This window comes from Passer domesticus, chromosome 18, assembly GCF_036417665.1.
Source record: "Passer domesticus isolate bPasDom1 chromosome 18, bPasDom1.hap1, whole genome shotgun sequence".
Lineage (NCBI taxonomy): Eukaryota > Metazoa > Chordata > Aves > Passeriformes > Passeridae > Passer > Passer domesticus.
This window is the reverse complement of record NC_087491.1, coordinates 3987757-4007450: the sequence shown is the minus strand read 5'-3', so window position 1 is coordinate 4007450 and position 19694 is coordinate 3987757. Positions and strand designations below refer to the sequence as shown.

At 50.2% G+C, this 19694-nt stretch overlaps 1 protein-coding gene across 17 annotated transcripts in view; it reads right to left on the bottom strand.

The window, feature by feature from the left end:
- The window catches only part of LOC135283316 (histone-lysine N-methyltransferase EHMT1-like), a 117957-nt gene that overhangs the window by 46831 nt on the left and 51432 nt on the right, over positions 1-19694 (bottom strand). For 11 of the 17 annotated variants that reach the window (XM_064393965.1, XM_064393963.1, XM_064393975.1 and 8 more), the window contains 3 exons: positions 15554-15641; positions 3918-4465; positions 1363-1404 (listed from right to left, as the gene is read on the bottom strand). In XM_064393965.1, the coding sequence (XP_064250035.1) occupies positions 1363-1404; positions 3918-4465; positions 15554-15641 (678 nt within the window). Of the gene's footprint in view, positions 1-1362; positions 1405-3917; positions 4466-15553; positions 15642-18341; positions 18408-18443; positions 18468-18497; positions 18522-19259; positions 19285-19694 lie in introns of those variants that run through there. The other 6 variants (XM_064393979.1, XM_064393964.1, XM_064393977.1 and 3 more) reach the window with 5 other exon arrangements.

Sequence of the window (19694 nt, the reverse complement as noted above, 5' to 3'; positions counted from 1 at the left end):
GAGGAGCAGCTGAGGGCTCTGGGATTGTTCAGCTGAGCAGAGTGAGGGCAGAGCTCCCCGGGGCTGCAGCTCCTCCCGAGGGGCAGCTCCCATCCCTGCTCTGGGACAGGGACAGGAGCCAGGGCACGGCTGGGGCTGGGCCAGGGCAGCTCAGGCTGGAGCTCAGGGCAAGGCTCTTCCCCCAGAGGTGCTGGCACTGCCCAGGCTCCCCAGGGAATGGGCACGGCCCCGAGGCTGCCAGAGCTCCAGGAGCCTTTGGCCAGCGCTGCCAGGGATGCCCAGGGTGGGGTTGGTGGGGGTCTGGGCAGGGACAGGGGCTGGGTGATCCTTGGGGTCCCTCCAGCTCAGGATATTCTGTGTTTCCATCATATTTAATTCTGCCCAAGCTCACACACACAGAATTCACTCTTTCCAATAGAGCACACCTGGATATCTCTCTGGAGAGGGTCCTGGAGGGACCTTCTAAGTGCTCCCCAAGGACACAATACCCCCATTATCATCACACCCATTAGACTCTGCCCTTTTGCTTTGTTTCCTCCTACATGAGAGGGTCAGAGCTCACTGAGCAATCCCAGACCCTTGCAATCCCCTGGCTGCCACCTGCCTGCCCCAAGAGATGCCACAGGGTGTTCTCCAGGCAGAGCAGCCCCAGCCCAGGCCAGCACAGCAGCACCACAGAGGAGGCAGTTTAAAAGCTCTGGGATCAGGTATTTAATGGCAATGTTACTTAAGGGAATAGTTTGATGAATATTGGTAGAAAGACCAATAAGCAAAGCATGTCCTGCTCCAAGCTCTTTCTCCCTGCCCACATTGTCTCCCCCAGTTAAACTGGCACCTGGCATTTTGGGGACACATTGTTAGTCAGGCCAAAACACTCATTTAAAGGATTTTTGCACTATTTCCTGACCCAGGAAATATGCACAGCATAAAAAAATACCACCAGAGACACACACCCCAAACTCCAGCCTTGTGGTCACCAAGGAAAGGAAACACAACTTGGGATTCCCAATTCATCCATCTGCTCCTCCTGTCTCCAAGGAAACTCTGGGAAGCTCTCACTACCTTTACTATGATTTATCCCTTATGTTTTACTGAAGTTGGGCTCAGCAGCTGGTTCCCAAGCAGGAGGGGCCTTCTCCAAGCACAGCACACACATGCAGGCACACATTTGCCTTTCAGTCTGCTGCCTGGCCCTGGAAACGTTTGGGATCTTAACAGAGCTGTAAAATGGATTAGCAGTGACAGAAAGATTCTTCCAAAAGGGCAGTGCTTGTTTACTGCTCTGTTCAGGAGGGGAGCAGAAATTATGTTCTCTGCTCAAAAACCACCTTAACATGCGACAACATCAATTAAAATTGTCACCTGTTTCAGATTCAGCTTCGATCCCAATTCAGGAAGCAACTCCTAAACAGAGAAAAAGCTGGTTAAATTGGTGAGAAAATTCTCTTCTCCCTTTCAGAGACCAATTCACATGTGCAGGAAAAGGTTACCAAGGTCCCCTGACACCTATTGGATTACAGAAAACAATTTCTTGGCCCCAGTGGGTTTCTGCAGGAGCCAGGGGGAACAAATGTTCACACTTTGCAGGCAGCAAAATACCTTCCTCCCCTCCTCCTCCTGGGCAGAACACTTCTGCAAGAACAGTTTCATGAAGAAAACAAAAATGCCCTAAAAAATATTAGCCAAGCAAACTACTGTGTTCTGTAATATCAGTTCCTGGGTGATTTCCATCATTTATTTCCCAGGATACAGCACCTGGTTTCACGGAGGTTTTGAAGGGGAGAAGGTGTGAAGGTTGGCACAGGAAAAGCTCCTGAGCTGAGGAGCCTCCGCTAAGCAGCTCAACAAAGAAATAATTGGGACAGAAAAATGACAGCTAGCAAGGACTCTGCTGCTCCAAAGAAAATAGCATGTAAATTCCAGAGACAATGGGGGAAAATGAGGTAGTAATTATCAGGAAGGCTGAACACACAGATGTTTTATTGTCTTGCAGAACTGAGATCAGATCTTGGGTTCCCATTCAGCTGCAGAGGCTTGAGCAGAGAACATGGGAACAGCCTCTTCTCACCACCCTTCCTGGGAATGTTGCTTCTCTCCCTATTTTAAGCCCAAGGCAAATGCCCAGAGGAGCTGAGGACAGGCTATGTACTTTCTAGAGCAGCCCAACAAGTGCAGGCTTTGGTTTTTTGAAGCTGCTTTTGTCGTGTGAGCAAAGAAGGATCAGCAGCCCTGTCCCAGTGAGCTGTGTCCCAGCACTCCCAGAGCTCCCCAACACCCCACACCACTTCCCAGAGACAAACCTTGAATCCCAAGGGGCTGAATACAAATAGTCTTCTGATGTAGCATAAAATATGAATGAGGGAAACACTCCCTCCTAACCTAGCAGTCACCTTTTAGGAGGGAATTGCCTCTTTCAATTGCTCAGCCCCATGGGATCTCTCTCTGCTCAATCCCACCAGGGTCTGGGGGTTTGCCTGGCCTAATTCCAGTGCACAGCTGGGGGCTGGAGGCAGTTTGGGCTGCAAAGCCCTCCTTGGGTAAGAGACACCCTGATGGGAGATGGATGGCAGCTGGGCTTCCCTGTGCAAGCCAGGAAACACAGGTGGGGTGAGAGCAGAATTCAAACACAGCCAGGGCAAGGCAGAGAGGAAATGAGTGCTCAGGGGGCTGGCTGGAAATCCTGGCAGGCAGCTGTGGCTTCTGCCCCTCTCCCAAGCCTGGTGCCCACAGGTTTGTGATCCTGCTGTGCCCTTTGGACTCCCAGCTGCTTCTGGAGGCACAGGTGGTGCCGCAGCCACGGGACCTTCCCCATCTGGGGCTGGTGAGCTGCCACCCTCTCTTTTCCCTTTCTTCTCTCTCTTTCCCTCCTCCAGACCACAGGGACTCCCAGCTTTGAGCCCTTCACACCTCACCACTGCTGTGCTGAGATGAGGGGGACAGCTGAGGGTCCCTGTGGATCTGCAGGATCACAGCACCAATGCATTGCACCCACCCTGAGGAGGCTGCAGCAGCTTCCATGCATTTCTGGGAATGACTCCCATGGCTGACCCTTCCCTTGCCCCAAAGGCAGCCCTCCTCCACCCTCAGACACAGCACAATGACAGGATCCAGCTCACTGTAGCCATATACAGCATCACAGGGATGAAAACCAACTGCTTTTAGTGGAGATCTGCCTGTTGCAGGATCTATTCCCTACCTCTGGCAAAGAACCAGAAAAATAATCAAACTTGTCCCCTGACAAAGAATTTCTGTCTTCCCCACTATGACATGAATGCACCAAATGACATCTCCTTATGCCTCCAAATAAAAAGCAGGGCTCTGCTTTATTAAGTGATGGCAAATCCACCCCTAAGGATTCTGGAGAGAACATTTCCCAATGACATGGAGAGAAAACATCATCTGTTTTAGCCCTGTAATGATTCCTACAGCAACACAATCAAACTGCCTCACAGATCAGCTCCTTGACAGCTTCTGAGCTTAGGAGGAGCCTCAAGTTTACATGCTATGCTTAATTTCCTTTGGGTTGACCTCAGAAAAAATCTAATTTATTTCACAAGCAGCTCTGGATGTCAGCAGAGGCTGATGAGCAATAGAGCCATGAGAGAAAGGCCATTTAGTGTCTCACATAGATCTGTTGGAGCAGGCAATTGATCAATTATATATTTAGAAACACACTGGGGACGGGAGCTGGTGGTAGCCATGTGACCAACTATTTTAACGTTTCTGTCTGGAGGAAGAGAAAAAAATAAAATAAAAAATTATATCTATTAAAAATTTTAAAAATAATTTAAAAACCAATCCACTCAGCAGACAAGCTTTGAACACCACGTGTTGCCATGCAGCCAGGTATCCCTCAGACCCCCAGAGAAAGCCAAGAGCAAGCCCAGCAGCAGCTCTGTGCTGGGCAGGTACATTACCAGGCTGGGGGTGGGTTTAGGCATTGTCTTCCGTGCTCGGTGCACCTTGACTTCAGCATTAGCAGCAGGGCCTTTCTTAGCATCCATGTCCTTACTGCCCTCCCCGAGCTTGCTTGGCATCGTGGCTTGGAGCTGGGCAAAGGACCCCACAGTTCTGCCTTTGCCTGCTCCTCCAGGCAGGGTTTTTGCAGCATGGCCAGTGAGAGAAGCAAAGCTGGTAGTCCTTAGAGGCTGCTCCTGTGCCATCTGCTTGGTTAGGATATATCCATTGCTCCCTGTGACAGAAGTCTGTGTGAAGTCATTTGCTTTCAGATGGTTCTGCTTCCCAGGCTCGCTGTCCGAAATGCCATTTTCTGCTATCCTATTTAATTTAGTAGAAGAGTCCTGCTGGCTCACTTTCGTGTTGTCCTGAGTGTTTTTGGGTGGGTTTGGGTGGCCCCCACCCTCGCTGTGCTCACAGGAGCCGTTGGTTTCACCGTCTACTGCCATTTTTGGTTCCCCCACTTGCTTTTCTGTAGCGCTTTCATCTGCAGCCATGGCATTAAACCCTGCAGGGAGAAGGAGAAGAGAGGAGAAAAGGGTCACAAGTGGTGCTGAAACTCCCAAGCTGCACTCCAAGTACAGCTACTCATGTTGTAAGAACAACCCTCTCCTCCAGCACCCTGCCTGATGTAAATCACAGAATCCCAGAATATTTAGGGTTGGGAAAGACCTCCAAGATCATCCAACCATGGATCAACCACCACCACATCAACTGAAGGACAGCACTGAGTGTCAGGCTGTTCCCTCACCCACCTGCCCAGCCCTCCTGGATCCTGATGTGGTGACATTTGGGGTGGGTGGCCCAGGTGACAGCAGTGCACTTACTCCCACTTGCCTCAGCTGCAGATGTGGCCATTTATTCCCAACAATGGATTTTTCAAGGTAAATATTATCTCTGGCTTTTCCAATAACTGCATTTATTGCACCATATGTCAACACCTCACCTGGCAAATAAAACTCTGCCCCATCTTGCATCTGGATCTCTGGCAAAGCCCTGCCCAAAGCCAGTGTGACACAGAAAAGCTTTGCTGGTAGGGCTGTCCCAGGGAGCTTTTATGGCCCACACACAGCCCAGCTGCCAAATGTCCACATCAGGGTCTGCTGCTACGGGGGACATCACAAGGAATAACCCCCTGGCCATCCCAGCTCTCCTGGGAATGTTCTTCAGTGGAATTGGCTCTTTCAGCATGACAAAGCACAACAGGACCAGGATTCATGGTGTCATTTCAGAGGTAACAGCAGGAGTAAACACAGGAGTGAAGCGTAGGAAATGCATTTTTAGACTAAAATAATTCTATGATTCAAATGCAGCAAGGTTTTTGCAGCCTGACAAAGCTCACCCACAACAATGCCCATTTAAACAAACATTTCAAACATTTCCCTGCTCCTCCATCAGTGACTTTGTCCCACCAAAGATTTCAAATCCAAGCTGAAAAATCCAACTATGAACGTCACGTACTTGCAGAAAAAGTTTCTGACATGACAACCCAGCAGCTCCCCAGGCAACCAGGAGTGATAACAATTCACTGGCACGCTCAGAGCAATGATTACATCAACCTGCTGTTAGGGATTCCTTGGCTTGTTTTCCTTCCAGAGAGCAGACAGTTATGAAAAGCAACACGAGAAGTACAGGGAGAGCTGTGTCAGAGCAGGGGGGATTGAGTCAAACCAGCTCCCATCAAAGCAATTTTCACCTACAGGATCCAAAGGGCCTGGAGTCACACTGGAGGAACAGCCAGACCACTGGGTACCAGCACCTCATTTCACACTGCCCTCAGAGCACAAACAGGCAAGGAGAACAACATTCTGAACAACATTCTGAATCTCAGAACCAAGGCTGAAAAAACCCCCAAGACCATTGAGTCCAACCTGTGCCTGGTCCCCACCTTGTCACTCAGCCCAGAGCACTCAGTGCCACCTCCAGGGGTTCCTTGGACACCTCCAGGGATGGGGACTCCAAACCTCCCTGAGCAGCCTCTTCCAATGAAGAAATTCCTGCTGCTGTCCAACCTGAGCCTCCCCTGGCACCCTGAGCCTGCCCCTGAGCTGTCCCCTCTCCTCCTGTCCCTGTTCCCAGGGAGCACAGCCTGACCCCCCGGCTGTCCCCTCCTGTCAGGAGCTGTGCAGAGCCACAAGGTCCCCCCTGAGCCTCCTTTTCTCCAGGCTGAGCCCCTTCCCAGCTCCCTCTGCTGCCTCACAAATATCTCTTGTGACCTGGCAAGAACCTGGTGCCAGGCTAACACACGAAGGACCACCAGGACCTGGGATGACAAGTCCAGTGAGCCTGGAGCAGCTCCAAGCACTGGCAGCTCCCTGCAAAAGCCAGCAGGGAAGAGACCCAGCACCACCCAGCTCACAGAACAGCTCTGCCCAAAACCCACCCAAATTCTCTTTCCATTTTCATTGGGGGAAAAAAATATCTCACTTTTTCTACCCTTTTTTAATGCGTTTGTTTAGTCCGTATTAATCATGGAATCACAGAATATCCTGAGCTGGGAGGGACCCACCAGGATCACCCAGGCCAGCCCCTGTCCCTGCCCAGACCCCCCACCAACCCCACCCTGGGCATCCCTGGCAGCGCTGGCCAAAGGCTCCTGGAGCTCTGGCAGCCTCGGGGCCGTGCCCATTCCCTGGGGAGCCTGGGCAGTGCCAGCACCCTCTGGGGGAAGAGCCTTGCCCTGATATTTAATATCTCCTTCCCACTGCATTGACCTGAAAGATTTGGGTACAACTCCTGCCCAAACAGCACTGGCAGCTCTAGATTCTAAAAGTGATGCATTCCAGTATCTCAAAAAACCTTATTATTCCCTAAACTTTCTGGGTTTTGGTGCCCATCTGAGATTTAAAGACATTTCCAGCAAACTGAAAGCCTTCTTAGGCCTGGTCAGTACACCTGAAGCATCCAATCCAACCCCTGGCTGGTCAGTGCTGAACTCACACCAGGCTCTGCCCAGGGGTGTCTCAAAGGCCTCCTGGAGCATCTGGCCCCTCCAGCCTCAGACTGCCCATCAATTAAGAGGGGGACAGCCCCTCTGATGCTCCTGATTTCCAGCCACAGATGTTGGGCACAAAGCATCTTTGCAGATGTATCTGGAAAGTCTCTCCAAACCCTGAGTGGTCAGTGTGCCCTGGAGATGAGCTCTGGCCATGTTTCCTGGTGAGACACTGCACTGAGAGATCCATTCCCCCTCATTCCAGGCAACCCAGCCTGGGACTGCCTCCCACGTGGGCTCTGCTGGCTCACAGCCCCCAGACAGAGCTCCAGAGCACCCAAAAACTGCTCCCCAGTGTTCTCTGGAGCACACAGACACAAACCTCACCTGCAGGAGCAGTGACTGAGGGTTCCCCAAGCAGGATTCAAAGTTATCACCTCCACCTGCTCCCTCTCACACTACCCAGAGCTCCCTGAGTACAGAAAGAGGCACAAGGGTTTGTTTTAGATAGCAAAAACTCTGGGAGAAGATAAAGTGCTCCTTTTTTCACTGTTTTATTTAACTATTTTAAAAGCTGTGGGCAGAGGGAGCCACAACTATGCCTTTATTCTTTCAATTCTTGTTTCTCTTTCTGCATTCAGGGTCTTTAAAAGGCCATTTAAGCAATTATTGCAGCAAACTCAGTGCCAGGGAAAAAAAAAGCAAAACAACAAAAAATAAGCTCTCTAACCACAGCTGGAGGTTTCTAGAGCCCAGCTTTAGGCACCTGGCTGAATGAAGCCTTCAAGATTTGTTGCTTTAAACACTGTGTTCTCCCACCAGAGCAGTCAAATAACTTCAGTGGCTGACTATGAGATAAACTGAATAAGCAGAGGGCAGGAATTGCTCTACCTGCCATGAAAGCAACCAAAACAATGTGAATTAGAGCACTGCCCTAGGGAAGAAGGAACTGCATTACTCCAGAAAGCATCACAGGCTTTATGAAAAATCCATGAAGCTGAAATTAAAATCACACACACACACACACTTATTTCCCTTATTGTGAAATGCAATCTGATTGACTGTGGAAGTGGCAGCAGCCTTCCAAACCTGTGTGAGGTTTGATCAAAAAGAGATATGAAACTTCACAGCAGAGGCCAAGAGAAACCACGTTTCCCTCCAGCCTCCAACAAGCCTGAGACACTGCAAGCAGGATCCTCCCTTTCTTTGGGGTACAACCCCTCCATTCTCCCATTCCCTCTTGTGGCAGCACTAAAACAAACTCATGAGCAGTTTGGAATGGCATTGTTCCCTACACACTGAGCTCCTGCACAGCTCTGGGCTCCTGCAAGCACCATCATCCCCACTTCAAACCCAAACTGAAAAGCTGCTCGTGGAGAATCAGTTCATGTCAAGAGCTGCCTCACAATCAGTATGGCAACTCAAGGGAGCTGGTCGGGTTTTCCCAGCCAAGACACCTGATCTGGTGACAGGCAAACAGGAACTGCCACCCCAGGTTCAGCAAGGGCACCTGCACAGCACTGCTGAACAGGCACAACTCAACACACTTCACAGCCTGGCTGAACTCTGGCCCACAGACAGGGGTGGGAACACAAACCAGAGCCAGCAGGAGCCTCCCAGTGACAATACTGAATCAAACAGCCCACAGAAGTTCTTCCACAGCTCCAGACACCTAAAGGAACACTTCTTCCTGACGTGACCTTTTCATCCCCCCTTTTTCATTCCCCAAAAAAAGCTTCACTGAAAACCTGCTAAAATCCTCATTTCAAATACACCTCGTGGCAGTGAGTTCTCCCCTTGAAAATGCTGTTCAGCAGCTTTTCTGCTCCTGTGCTGTAAGTGCAAGGGAATTATAAACCCAAAGTTTTTATTTCTCTAAAACTTTGTGACTTTACAGCATTCATCCCTTCTAACTAGGCCAAAACAAGGTTTTCTCCACATTCAGTTTTCTCTCCAACTTTCTCACTGCTCTTTAATCTACAACCATCCTTTCTTTAATTAAAAAGAAATAAAAGGTAGGACGTTCTAGCCTGCATCCATGAAGTGTAACCTTATTAATTAGAAGCATCCCAGTCTTTTCAAAGCTCCTTTAGGCATCCCCCATGCCAGATGCAGCAGGAAAAGCTTCTCCCATGGACCCCAACACTTCCTGAATGCCCATCCAAGCTTGGATTCATTTAAAACCCAGGTAATTTAAAACCCAACAGATTTACTGGTGTATTTGAAGTTGACACCAAGTTGGCACAAACTTCAGTAAATACATATTATTTAGGGGCTGGGCACATTTTAGTAACACAAGGAATTTAAGGCTCGGGAAGTTGGGCTATTCCACTATCCCTGTGACTCCACGTGGCAAAGAACACCCAATAACAAATTTAAATCCCTGCTATGAATTATCAACTCCCTGAGAGCACTGCAGAGCTCCCAGCCCTCCCCAGGCTCAGGCAGAAGGGTCAGGCTCAAGTTTTCATCTCAGAACATCACAGCTATTCAAAATGGAATTAAAATCCCCCTGAGAAAAACAGACTCTGATGGAAGCAGGAGAGAAGCTAAAACAGGGTGAGACCACCTCATCTGATTTTAGGTGTCTAAAAGGCATCTCAGACTCTGGGGGTCCCTAAGCCACTGCTGCAACCAACAGAGAGAACCCACAGCTCAAAAGCAGCACAGGCTGACTTTAAAAAAGTGATCTTCGGACAAACCCATCCCAGCCTGGACCATGTCTGACCTGCCAGCTACTACATCTAAGCAGAAAGGAGCTGGATTAATTCAGAATTAGAATGATAATCTCAAAAAAAAAAAACCCTAAATTAGGGAAAATTAAAGCCACCTCTGCTCTCCCAGCCAGACATCGGTTCCTCTTTGCTGTCTTTGCCTGCTGGGGTTTCCAGCCCTTTCAGCAGAGCCAGACCTGGCTCCAGTCCTGCCCTGGAGCTTGCCAGAGCTGGGTCCAGCCTGCCAAAACTTATCTGTGGGCAGAGGCTGTCCAACAGATGTGTTAGTGACCCCACCAGCCATCCTGGGCATGGCCTGAGGGGACACAGTCACCTCTGTGGGGACCCACAGAAACTTCCCATCTGAGGGAGGCCAGCTATCAACTCAAAACTCAGTGTCACTTGGACAATGCTCTGAAAAAAATAAAGGCTTAAATGTGTTTTTAAAGCTTGGAGTTCACTGCTCAGTGAAACAAAATAAGAAAAATATGTAAATGAGCCCTTGTACTCCAGGCCAAAGTGCAGCCACCAGGCCTGAGGGAAAAGAGAGTGAAAAAGAAAATAAATAGAAATAAAAATATATTCTGCAACAAATGCACCACTATCTTATCCGGAACTTTTACACTTTTTTCTGAGCATCTCGGTGCTGAGAAAGGTGGAGACAAGACACTCTCTGCCTGTGGGATTTTCCATGTATTTCCAGAGCCCAAGCATAGCCAAGAGGCTTCAGCTGCTGCAAGAGAAATGTTTAATCAAAGACAGGGCTTAAATGAACTTAGCTTAAATGAACTAAGCAAAGACAGAGCTTAAATGAAAAGCTCAGGATTTGGAAGTGCCGACCAAGAAGAGCATACAGCTGTATTTATACACACACATCTCACAGATGTTCTACCTTAACCATCCTTGAAACACCACAGATCCCACAGCCTTTGATTCAATACCCAACTGTCCTGCTGGATAAAAGTGAGAAAAGCACCTGCTTTTAATTTTTGTGTTACAGCAGTTCCCTCCCCTCTTCCTCCTCTAACTCCAACAAAGGAAAACTGCCAGGCAGAGAAGAGCCCAAGAATGAAGATGTTGGGCTGAAACCACAGAGATGAGGGAGAGGTGGCAGCTGGAGACCCTGAATCCATTGGAAGGAAAGCACGCCCTCCATCAATAAGGCTGGAAGCAACCTGAGCAGCCTGACCCAGTGATGGCATCTCTCCCATGGCACTGGGTTGGAACTGGATCATCTTTAAGGGCCCTTCCAACCCAAACCAGTCTGGGATTCTGGGACTGAAGCCAAAAAGCAGAGCATTTTGAAGCCAGGAAATGCAGACTGATGTATTTTCAGGTAGAAGTTCCTCTCTAGGGTGTTATTGATGGTCTCTTCTTCCCCCCAAGCCCTTGTGAAGATGGATTGGTGTCCAGGTATTTCCAGACTCAGATGTCACTCCTCCCTGGAGCACTGTGACCCTGCACACCAACATGCAAAAACAGGAAAAGTAAACTAGAAAACAGGAGGAATCAACTTCTGCTGTGAGTGCTGAACATTGAGGTTACACAGTTGGGTTACTGGGATTCAGCACCTGGGCTGGGGATGCTGCTGGGGACTCAGAGTCACAGGGGTTGGAAGGGATCTCTGAAGATCATCCAGTCCAAGGCAGGGTCACCTGGAACAGGTAACACAGAAACATGTCCAGGTGGGTTTGCAATGTCTCCAGAGAGGGAGACCCCACACCCTCCCCAGGTACCTGATCCAGAGCTCTTTCTCCCTCCTCATGTTGGGGTGGAACTTTTTGTGTTTCAGTTTATGGCCATTGCTCCCTGTCCTGTCACTGGCACCACAGAACAGAGTCTGGCACCATCCTCTGACACCCCTTGGGGATATTTATGTGCATTAATCAGATCCCCTCTGAGACTGCTCTGCACCAGACTAACCACACCCAGCCCTGCGGTCTCTCCTCAGATGAGAGATGCTCCAGACCCCTCATCACCTTTGGACCCTCTCCAGCAGCTCCTTGTCCTTCTTGAACCATGAAGACCAGAACTGTACCCAAAACTCCAGATGTGGTTGAGTAGAAGGGAAGGATCATCTCCCCTGACCTGCTGGCCACACCAAAATGCCCTCCAGCCTTCCCTTGGCCCCCAGGGCACAGTCTGAACATTAACAGTTAAAGTGGTTTAACAGTTTAATGACTCAGAGCAGGTTAAGAGCCTCCTGAAACTCACTCATCCCTCTGCCATGGGACGGGGCCCTGGTGTCACAGCCCAGCTGTGCCCAAGGGACACTCCTGCTCCAGGGCTGCCCCAGGCACATCCCTCCTGCAGCAAGGGTCCCAAGCCCAGGGAGTGCTTGGTGCACAGCTGGGTGAACATGTCAGATCCTGAAGCATCACTTTGCTCTGCCTGGCCTCCTGCTGGCAGCCTCAGCAGGGGATCCCAGTGCCAAGTACCTGAGGAGAGCAGATTAGTCCTTCCCTCCTTTCAAGCTGCCATCCCTGCACCTGGGAATGCAAAGGCTGCAGCTGCTCAGTGGAAAGCAGCACTTCCTGTGCTCACAGCAGCTTCCTATCTGCAATAAGTGGCAGAAAAAGGAAAAAAACAAAGACCCCTCCAGGAATTTAAACCCCTGACAGTCTCTCAAAGCAGACTGAAGTTTATCTGAGAGCAGACAGTGTGCAGGTCTCTCCCAGAACCAGGCTCCAGCACTGTGGCTCTTGTAAGACATCTGCCTTGGGTGAAGGCTCAGAAACACAGGAGCAAATGGAGAATTTAGTTCCCAACACCCATCCCTGCTCCTTTGTGCTGCTGCTTTACTGGAACTTTCCACCCCTGGGCTTGGGGAATCAGAAAAGGAGTGGCTTGCCTTGAAAGGTCAAGAGAGACGCAAAGTTGGGAGTGAAGCACACGAGGAGAGCTGAATTCACTTGCAATCCTTGCAAAGAAACCACTTTTTAATAGTTTCTCTCTGAGTCAGACTAAAGACAATATGGCCTAATAAAAGCTTTTTTCCACTCATCTCCCATCTCCCTGCCCCCTTTCCCACCCTGTCAAAGGAAGTATGGACCTGAGCTCACACCCACATGTGAAACTGAACTGGAGCATTTCCCATGGACCACAAAACAGCCTCATCCACAGCTTTTTTTCTATCTGCGTTGAGCAATTTTACACAGATAGGGACACCAAGCCTAGTGAACAACTTCCAAAGGCTGGGACTCACCCCAAGAACTGGAAATGAAAGTGCTGGAACATGCAAAGAGCTTGTTCCTACAAATACTTTACATTTAGAGTTCAATTATTTCTCTTTATCGGGATGAAGGCAGAAGGGACAGCCCAGGTGGGAACCACAGGGCATTTCTGCAACACCTTCCTGTTGAGGAACAGAGAACAGAACACCACAACTGCCCACCCAAGGGCCTCCCACCTTCAGGATGTTCCCTGAGAGCACCCACCCCATCCCAAACACCAACAACCAGCTGCTGAGATGTCCCAAATGAAGGCTGAGGACCACCAGGAAGGGTCCACTGCCTCAAAGCAGCACATCAGTGAGGGCCAGGCTGGATGGGGCTTGGAGCACCCGGGTCCAGGGCAGGGGGTGGAATGAGATGAGCTTTGAGGTCTCTTCCAGCCCAGACCAGTCTGTGATTCTGTGATTATGAACTGGGGCAGCTCAGCTACCAGAGCAGGAGCTTTCCCTGCAAGAGATGTTCCTGCAGATCTCCAGCAGGATGGTGTTCATCAGGCACCACTGCAGCTGACAGGCCTGGCTTGGGGTCAGACCCCTAAATGTCAGCCAAGGCTTCAAGCTACCTGAATTTCCTGTCTTGTCCTGGACTCAGGCAAAGCTCAAGTTTGCACAGAAGGGGAATGGTGCAAGGCCATTCAGAGGCAGCAGTGGAGCTATGGGATGTGCTAACACAATTCCAATGGGGACCTGACCTGCCCTCAGCATCAGCAGCTTTCTGAGGCAGGAGGGAGTGAAAAGAGGGGAAACAGAGCAATTCCCAGTCAGCTTTTAGCCCAAACAGCACCTTTAGTCAGCCTTTGGATCTGCAGCTTCAAGCCCCTGGAAGTTTAGATGCCAGGTTTAATATTGTCAGGTTACCTGTCAGGGGGTTTTCCCAAAGGGAAAGGTTCGGTCACACACTGCAGCCACAGCTCCCACCAAGCACAGCCTCAGCAGCCCAAACCAAGCCACTCTGTGCTACTGACAGATATTCAGCAGCACCATCCTCCTCACTAAAGGGAAATGACTGTTCAAGAGAACTTGAAGAGAGGAAGCTGAGACTTCAGGGAGCTTTTCCAGTCCACACATCCCAGCTCCATCCCCGAGGCAGGAAACTGGGCTCAAAGGAACTATTCCATGCCATCCTGCAAGCCTGCTGGAATGACTTCACGTTCATGCAACAGGCAAAAATATGAATTCTGTGCCAGCACTAAACACTGTTATTAACAGGCTTTTGGGCTGTGAACCAAAGCTCTGGTGGTGATGATCCTCCCAGGATGCCAGCTGGGGACTCAGGGGCAGCAGGGACAATGTCCCAGCACAGCAGCACACACACCATGGTCTGTGACACTCGTGGTGTGCCTGGGGAGGCAAGGACACCTTCTGAACATTCCAGAAGAACAGAGACTCACATTTAGGAGCCTCCTTTCCCTGGGAATAGAGCTGGACAATAGACTGGAGTGGTTGGAATTTCAGCACCTTGTGAAGCCTCGAGCCTGTCCCTGCACAGGGAGGGCTCTCAGCTTCCTTCTGACACAGCATTTGCTCCAAGTCAAAGTCAGTCAAGAGGCACAGAAATGTCTCTTCCCACCCTCCATTTGGATTTTTTACCTCCACAGATTCTTGACACCTCAACATCAATCTTGAGCTACACAAACAAGCTTTATAATCCTGAGCTAAGAAAGGCAAGGGATCAAAGTGAGGTCCCCCAGAGCAACACAACCTCCCATTAGCACCTCCTGACACCTCAGACTTTGTCTCTGCTCTGCCCAGACCAGAGGTCCCTGTGCCACCACTGCAGGCAGCAGGATTCCTGTGCTCCCAGTTAATATCCAAGCACCTGACACAGAATTCAGTATTTCTGCCTGTTCTGAGCTTTACTTTCTAACTAGAGCAACTTGACAAAACATTATGCTGGACAGAAAAGAAAGAAAAAGCAATGCTGTATTCACACACAACTGAATTAAGTCTAAAATTTTGCTTCTAGATAAGAGTAGGGATTTCGATGGGGCCAGTTCAGTGCTTTCATAATGCTCTATTATGGCAAGGAGAACAAAAATACACCAAATCCCTGAAGAGCTATGAGAAGTAACTAGTCTAGGAATAATAAAAAATGGAAAGAAAGGAGGGAGTTGGGGGAAAGATAAAGAGTGGTGGGTTTTTCCCTAATCCCACTGACACATTTATTAAGCCCTTAGATTTGTATGCATGTAACTCAAAGACAACCCTGCAGGAAAAGACTTTGTCAATTGAAACTGTGCTGCATCCTGCACACTAAAAGCTGCAGAACCCCCACAGGAGCCACGAGGTGTGGGGTGTCTGACCCCTCCAGCCACCCTGCAGCCATTGGAGCTTCTCTGCAGCAGCAGAGAAACCCACAGCAGAACAGAAAGTCAACATTCCTAGAGGGAGGAAAAGGTCATTGTGGGGAGGGATCAAAGTTCAGCTCAAACCAGCCACACACAGGAAGTTCAAAGTAACTCCTGTGCGCTTCACACCAACGCAGAAGTGAAAATTACATCTCCTTCTTCAGGGGAGCAGTGAGGGATGGACAGAAAAGCAGATCTGCATCTCCAGTGGAAGAGCCCTGCTGAGAGCAAACGCAGGAGAAGGGAGCCTGTGTTTGTGGGAGCACACCTGAGCTGCTGGGGGCACATGTCCAAGCCCCCAGTTTTGTCCCTATCACGTGCCCACCTCACGAGCCAGCTCTGACCCTCAGCCAGGGCAGGTGCTCACCTTCCTCTTTGTTGTTGGTGATGTCTTTCAGCAGCTCAGTCTTCATGCAGCCGTCTTTCCTTGGCTCTCCCTTACTCAGCACTGCTCGCTACAGTGGGGGAGAAGAAAAAACAGAAATATCAGGGTTGAGCTCAGTGCTCAGACACACGGTGCATTCAAAAGAAGAGACAATCATGGACACATCCTGTTTACAGCACAGCCAAACCTCCCTCTGCAAAATAAAGGCTGCCAGGAAGCTGCCACCAAGGCACAGGTCACAGATAAAACACGGCAAGGCTGGCCCAGGCTGACAGCCCGAGGAGCACAGGGGCTCCAGGCTGTGCCCAGGGCTGGCATCTCCCAGCTCAGGGTTGGATGCAGCCAGACAGATTTTCCCAGTGCAACGTGCCTGGGAATCCAGCTGAATCCATCTGCGTGAAAGACATCTCGAGGAGGTGACTCTGACTCCCCCAAAACTTTTTAGCCTTTGGGTGGGGGAGGCAGATCTATCAGGCTTTTCACTACGACCTCATTTATCAACATTTCCAGCCCATGTGCTTTTGGTGGCTTGGTTGAGTTTTTTTGCAGCTCATTCAAATGAACATCCAAAATTGCAAACCATCAGTCAGCTACAGCTACCTCCTCATTCATAACATCCATGTTTATTAAAGTTAATGAGCTCTATTTTTAATTCTATAGAAAGCAATTTTTCTTTTTTCCCCTCTCTTTAAAAAAAATTTTAAAAATTACGTAAAAATGGAACACCTGCTCATCTCCTCTGCCTTTCACACACTTGGCACCACATTGGTAGCTCAGGTTTGCAGCCTCAATACCTTCTCATTCTCTATTTTGAAGAAGCAAGACTGAACAAAAAAAAAAAAAAAACAAAAACAAAAACCTACTACCAAAATAAACCAGAAGGAAAATGGTATTTTAAAAAACTGAACTAGAAGGGGTCTTTGGCACAGCTGTGTTTAAGGAGAGAAGAGGAGTGGAGGCAGGGATGGGGAGTGCCCTGCAGAGCTGGGGTTCAGCACTGCCACGGCACAGAATAAGCCCAGGTCAAGCCAACTGCTGTAGGCCAGCACAGGGAGCAGATGGTGCCTGCAGCCATGCAAATCACAGGGTTTAAAGCTCACTGGGTGATAAAGAAAGAAAAACAACCTGCCCACCTCCCTTAGAGCAAGTGAGGGGGATGAGGCATGCATGGAGGCCGGTGTGGCAGCTCCCAGCCCTTCCCAGCAGCTCGCCCATGCCTGTGTGGGGTTGTCCAGAGCTGGCAGGGGAGATGGGCTTTGCTGCTGCTGCTGCTGTCACCAGCCACCCTGCCAGGCTGGTGAACTCAGTGCAATGCCCTGTGCTGAGCCCCCAGCCCCTGCAGAGCTCATCCAGCCCCAAATCCCTGCAGGATCGCCCTGTCCTGCACCCAAATCCACCATGGCAGAGACACACACCAAGGGAAGGAGGGAGACAGATTCCTGGGAATGCCTCCACCACTGCCAGGCCCAGAACTAAGGGCACCTCAAGGATGGCTCCTGCAGCACAGGACAGAGGCTGTGGGTGGCTGCCTGTCCCTGCCTGTCCCAAGCACAGTCAGACACAAACCCAGCCACATCGCAGTGCTCTCAGCAACTTGTGCTCCAAGCCCAGCACCTTCAGATCACCAGTCACAGACCAAAAAGCTGTTGTGAGCACTAGAAAGCTCAGCTGAGCCCAGCCCAGCCTGACACAGAACCTACAGACACTGGCCAACAGCTTCCATTGAGAAATGACCATAAAACACAGCCCAAACTCTGAACATAGAGCAGCTGTTTTATTTATTCTGAGCCAGTAATTCATATCCTTGCTGCAAACATGAGCTTGTAAACCCTACCTCTCCTCTAGTCAGACCTCTTGTAAACTGGGAATAACCTCAGTTTTTCTCATGGATTATCCTCCTGCAAGACCTGAGCAAAGAGAGCTCAGAGTGCTCGAGGGCACCCCTGGCTCCCACCACAGCCAGGGGCACCCAGGCCCTGGGCACAGGCACCAGCAGCAAATAAAGAGCCTCAGTCAGTCTTAACAGGGACCAGTTTGTTTTCCCAACCTTTGTTGCAACAAGGAGAGGTCTTGATATTCCTGCTCCTCCACTGACTCATACAAGAAGCCCCAGGATTTCCAGGGGCCATTCTTCGTCATCTGAGCGTGAGTTTTCCTGTGTTTTCTGAGCAATGCCCTCACTCCACACACGGCCCACGCTCTCCCTTCCTCAGAGGCGTTGCTGCTGCTCGCCCATGAGCAAAAGCCACCGCAGGAACCCTGGAGTCCATGAGACCTTGACCACCCTCCCTGCTCGCTGCAGTCACCAGCAGCTCAGAGCTGCCTGCCCAGCTCTCAAAGCAGAATCCCCAACTCCAAGAGAGAAACCATCACTTTTGTACAAAAGCTGGGTGCCAAGGCAAGGCTGGCTGAGGTGGCATCTCCCAGGCTCTCCTGCTTCCTACCTCAGAGACAAACCCCTCACTAGCAGAGGCAACAACGCTACAACTTCCCAACAAAAACTCAGCATCAAGGTAGAAAACAAAAGAATAATTGAAAATAAAAATTAGATTAAAAGCCAACTGTGAATTTTGAAGCATTTTGATCAGAAGGAAGCTACAGGAGACCCCTGCAGAGCCCTCGAAGCCTCGTCCCCCCAGGCCAGCGCTCTCCCGTCCTTGCTCCACCGGCGCCCAGCCCCGAGGGGCACCCATGGGGCACCCAGCACCATTCATTCCCACCCAGCTCCACCCAGCCAACTTAGCACCAACTCCACCGCAAGTGTCAATACCTCCAGCTTTTGTGTGTGTGCGCGTGTATGTGTGTGAGCGTGTGTTGGGTTTCCTTGCCCTCCCCTCCCTTAAATCCAGAGCAAACTTCCCTTTCTGCTCACCCTCCCCATGCCCCATCCGTCCGCTCCCGATTGGCAGGGAAATCCTATACCCACCCTCCCCGCCGAGCAATGTCTGCTCTTGCAGCAGTCCCAACAAAGCCAACTGCCAAGCACACGCTGCTTCACAATAAAAGTCTCACTCGCTCCATTTATTTTTTTTTTCCTTTCCCCCTTTCCCGCAGCCGTCTGCCTCCATTCCCTCGCCCACCCCAGAGTGATTATTAACCATCCGTGGCTGGAGAACCTCCATAAAGAGCACGCACAACCAGCCACGAAGCATTCTTGCCCCCCCACCCCCCGCCCAACCCTTAATTTTTAGGTTTCAAAGGGTAGAAAAAATTAGTGCATCTGAAGAAAGACTGATTGGGTCTTTGAAAGAGCTTTAAGAGCCATGAGGAGCCAAGCAGAGGAGCTACTGCTGGTTCAGTTTTTTCCTCTCTGCCTCTGTTTACAAGAAAACAAGCTTCCTCTCCTCCATGAGGTCTTTGGAGGGGATGGAAGACAGGTCAGACCGGCCAAGGAAAGGCTCTGCAGCATTTCCAAACAGATGATGACTACAAACTACAGTGGTGCCTTTAAAACAAACAACAACAAAAAAACTCAAAAAGAAAAAAAACAAAGCCCCTAAAAAATAAAGAAAAGAAAAAGGGAAAAGAAGAGAAAAAGAACAAAGCTGGGAAACACAGAAAGAGCTTTCGCAGCCTCCTCTCCTTGGTATTTTCATCAGCCATCCGGGTGCCCTTCGCAAAGGTCCAAACAGGTTTTATAGGCAAAGACAACACATGCACAGCAAAACTCCAACATATTGCAGCTTACCGAGCCCAAGGGACCAGAGTTACATCATGAGCCCGAGCTCTCTGCTCTCCCGGCAGCCCGGGAAGGAGCGCAGGCTGAGGTGCCAAGATGTCTACCTTCACCAGGGTCTTTTTTTTTTTTTTCTTTTTTTTTTATGTCTTAAAAATCAACGGTCTGGGAACCCGAGGCTCGCAGCAGCGTTACTATGAGCAGAGCTGTGCACACACAGCAGGTCCATCTGGAAGAGGGCTGGGAGCAGGACACCCCTCAAATGCCTGTTCCCATCCGGGGCAGCGCGTGCACCAACACCTCTGCGGGATGGACAGCACTGATCCTGCCTGGACCCAGCCTCCAGCTGGTCACCAACCCATCCGAGGTGACACCAGACCCCACTCAGGACACGGCCCCAGGGAAAGCTCCCACCAGCCAGGAAAACGAGGGCTGCAGCAATGCTGG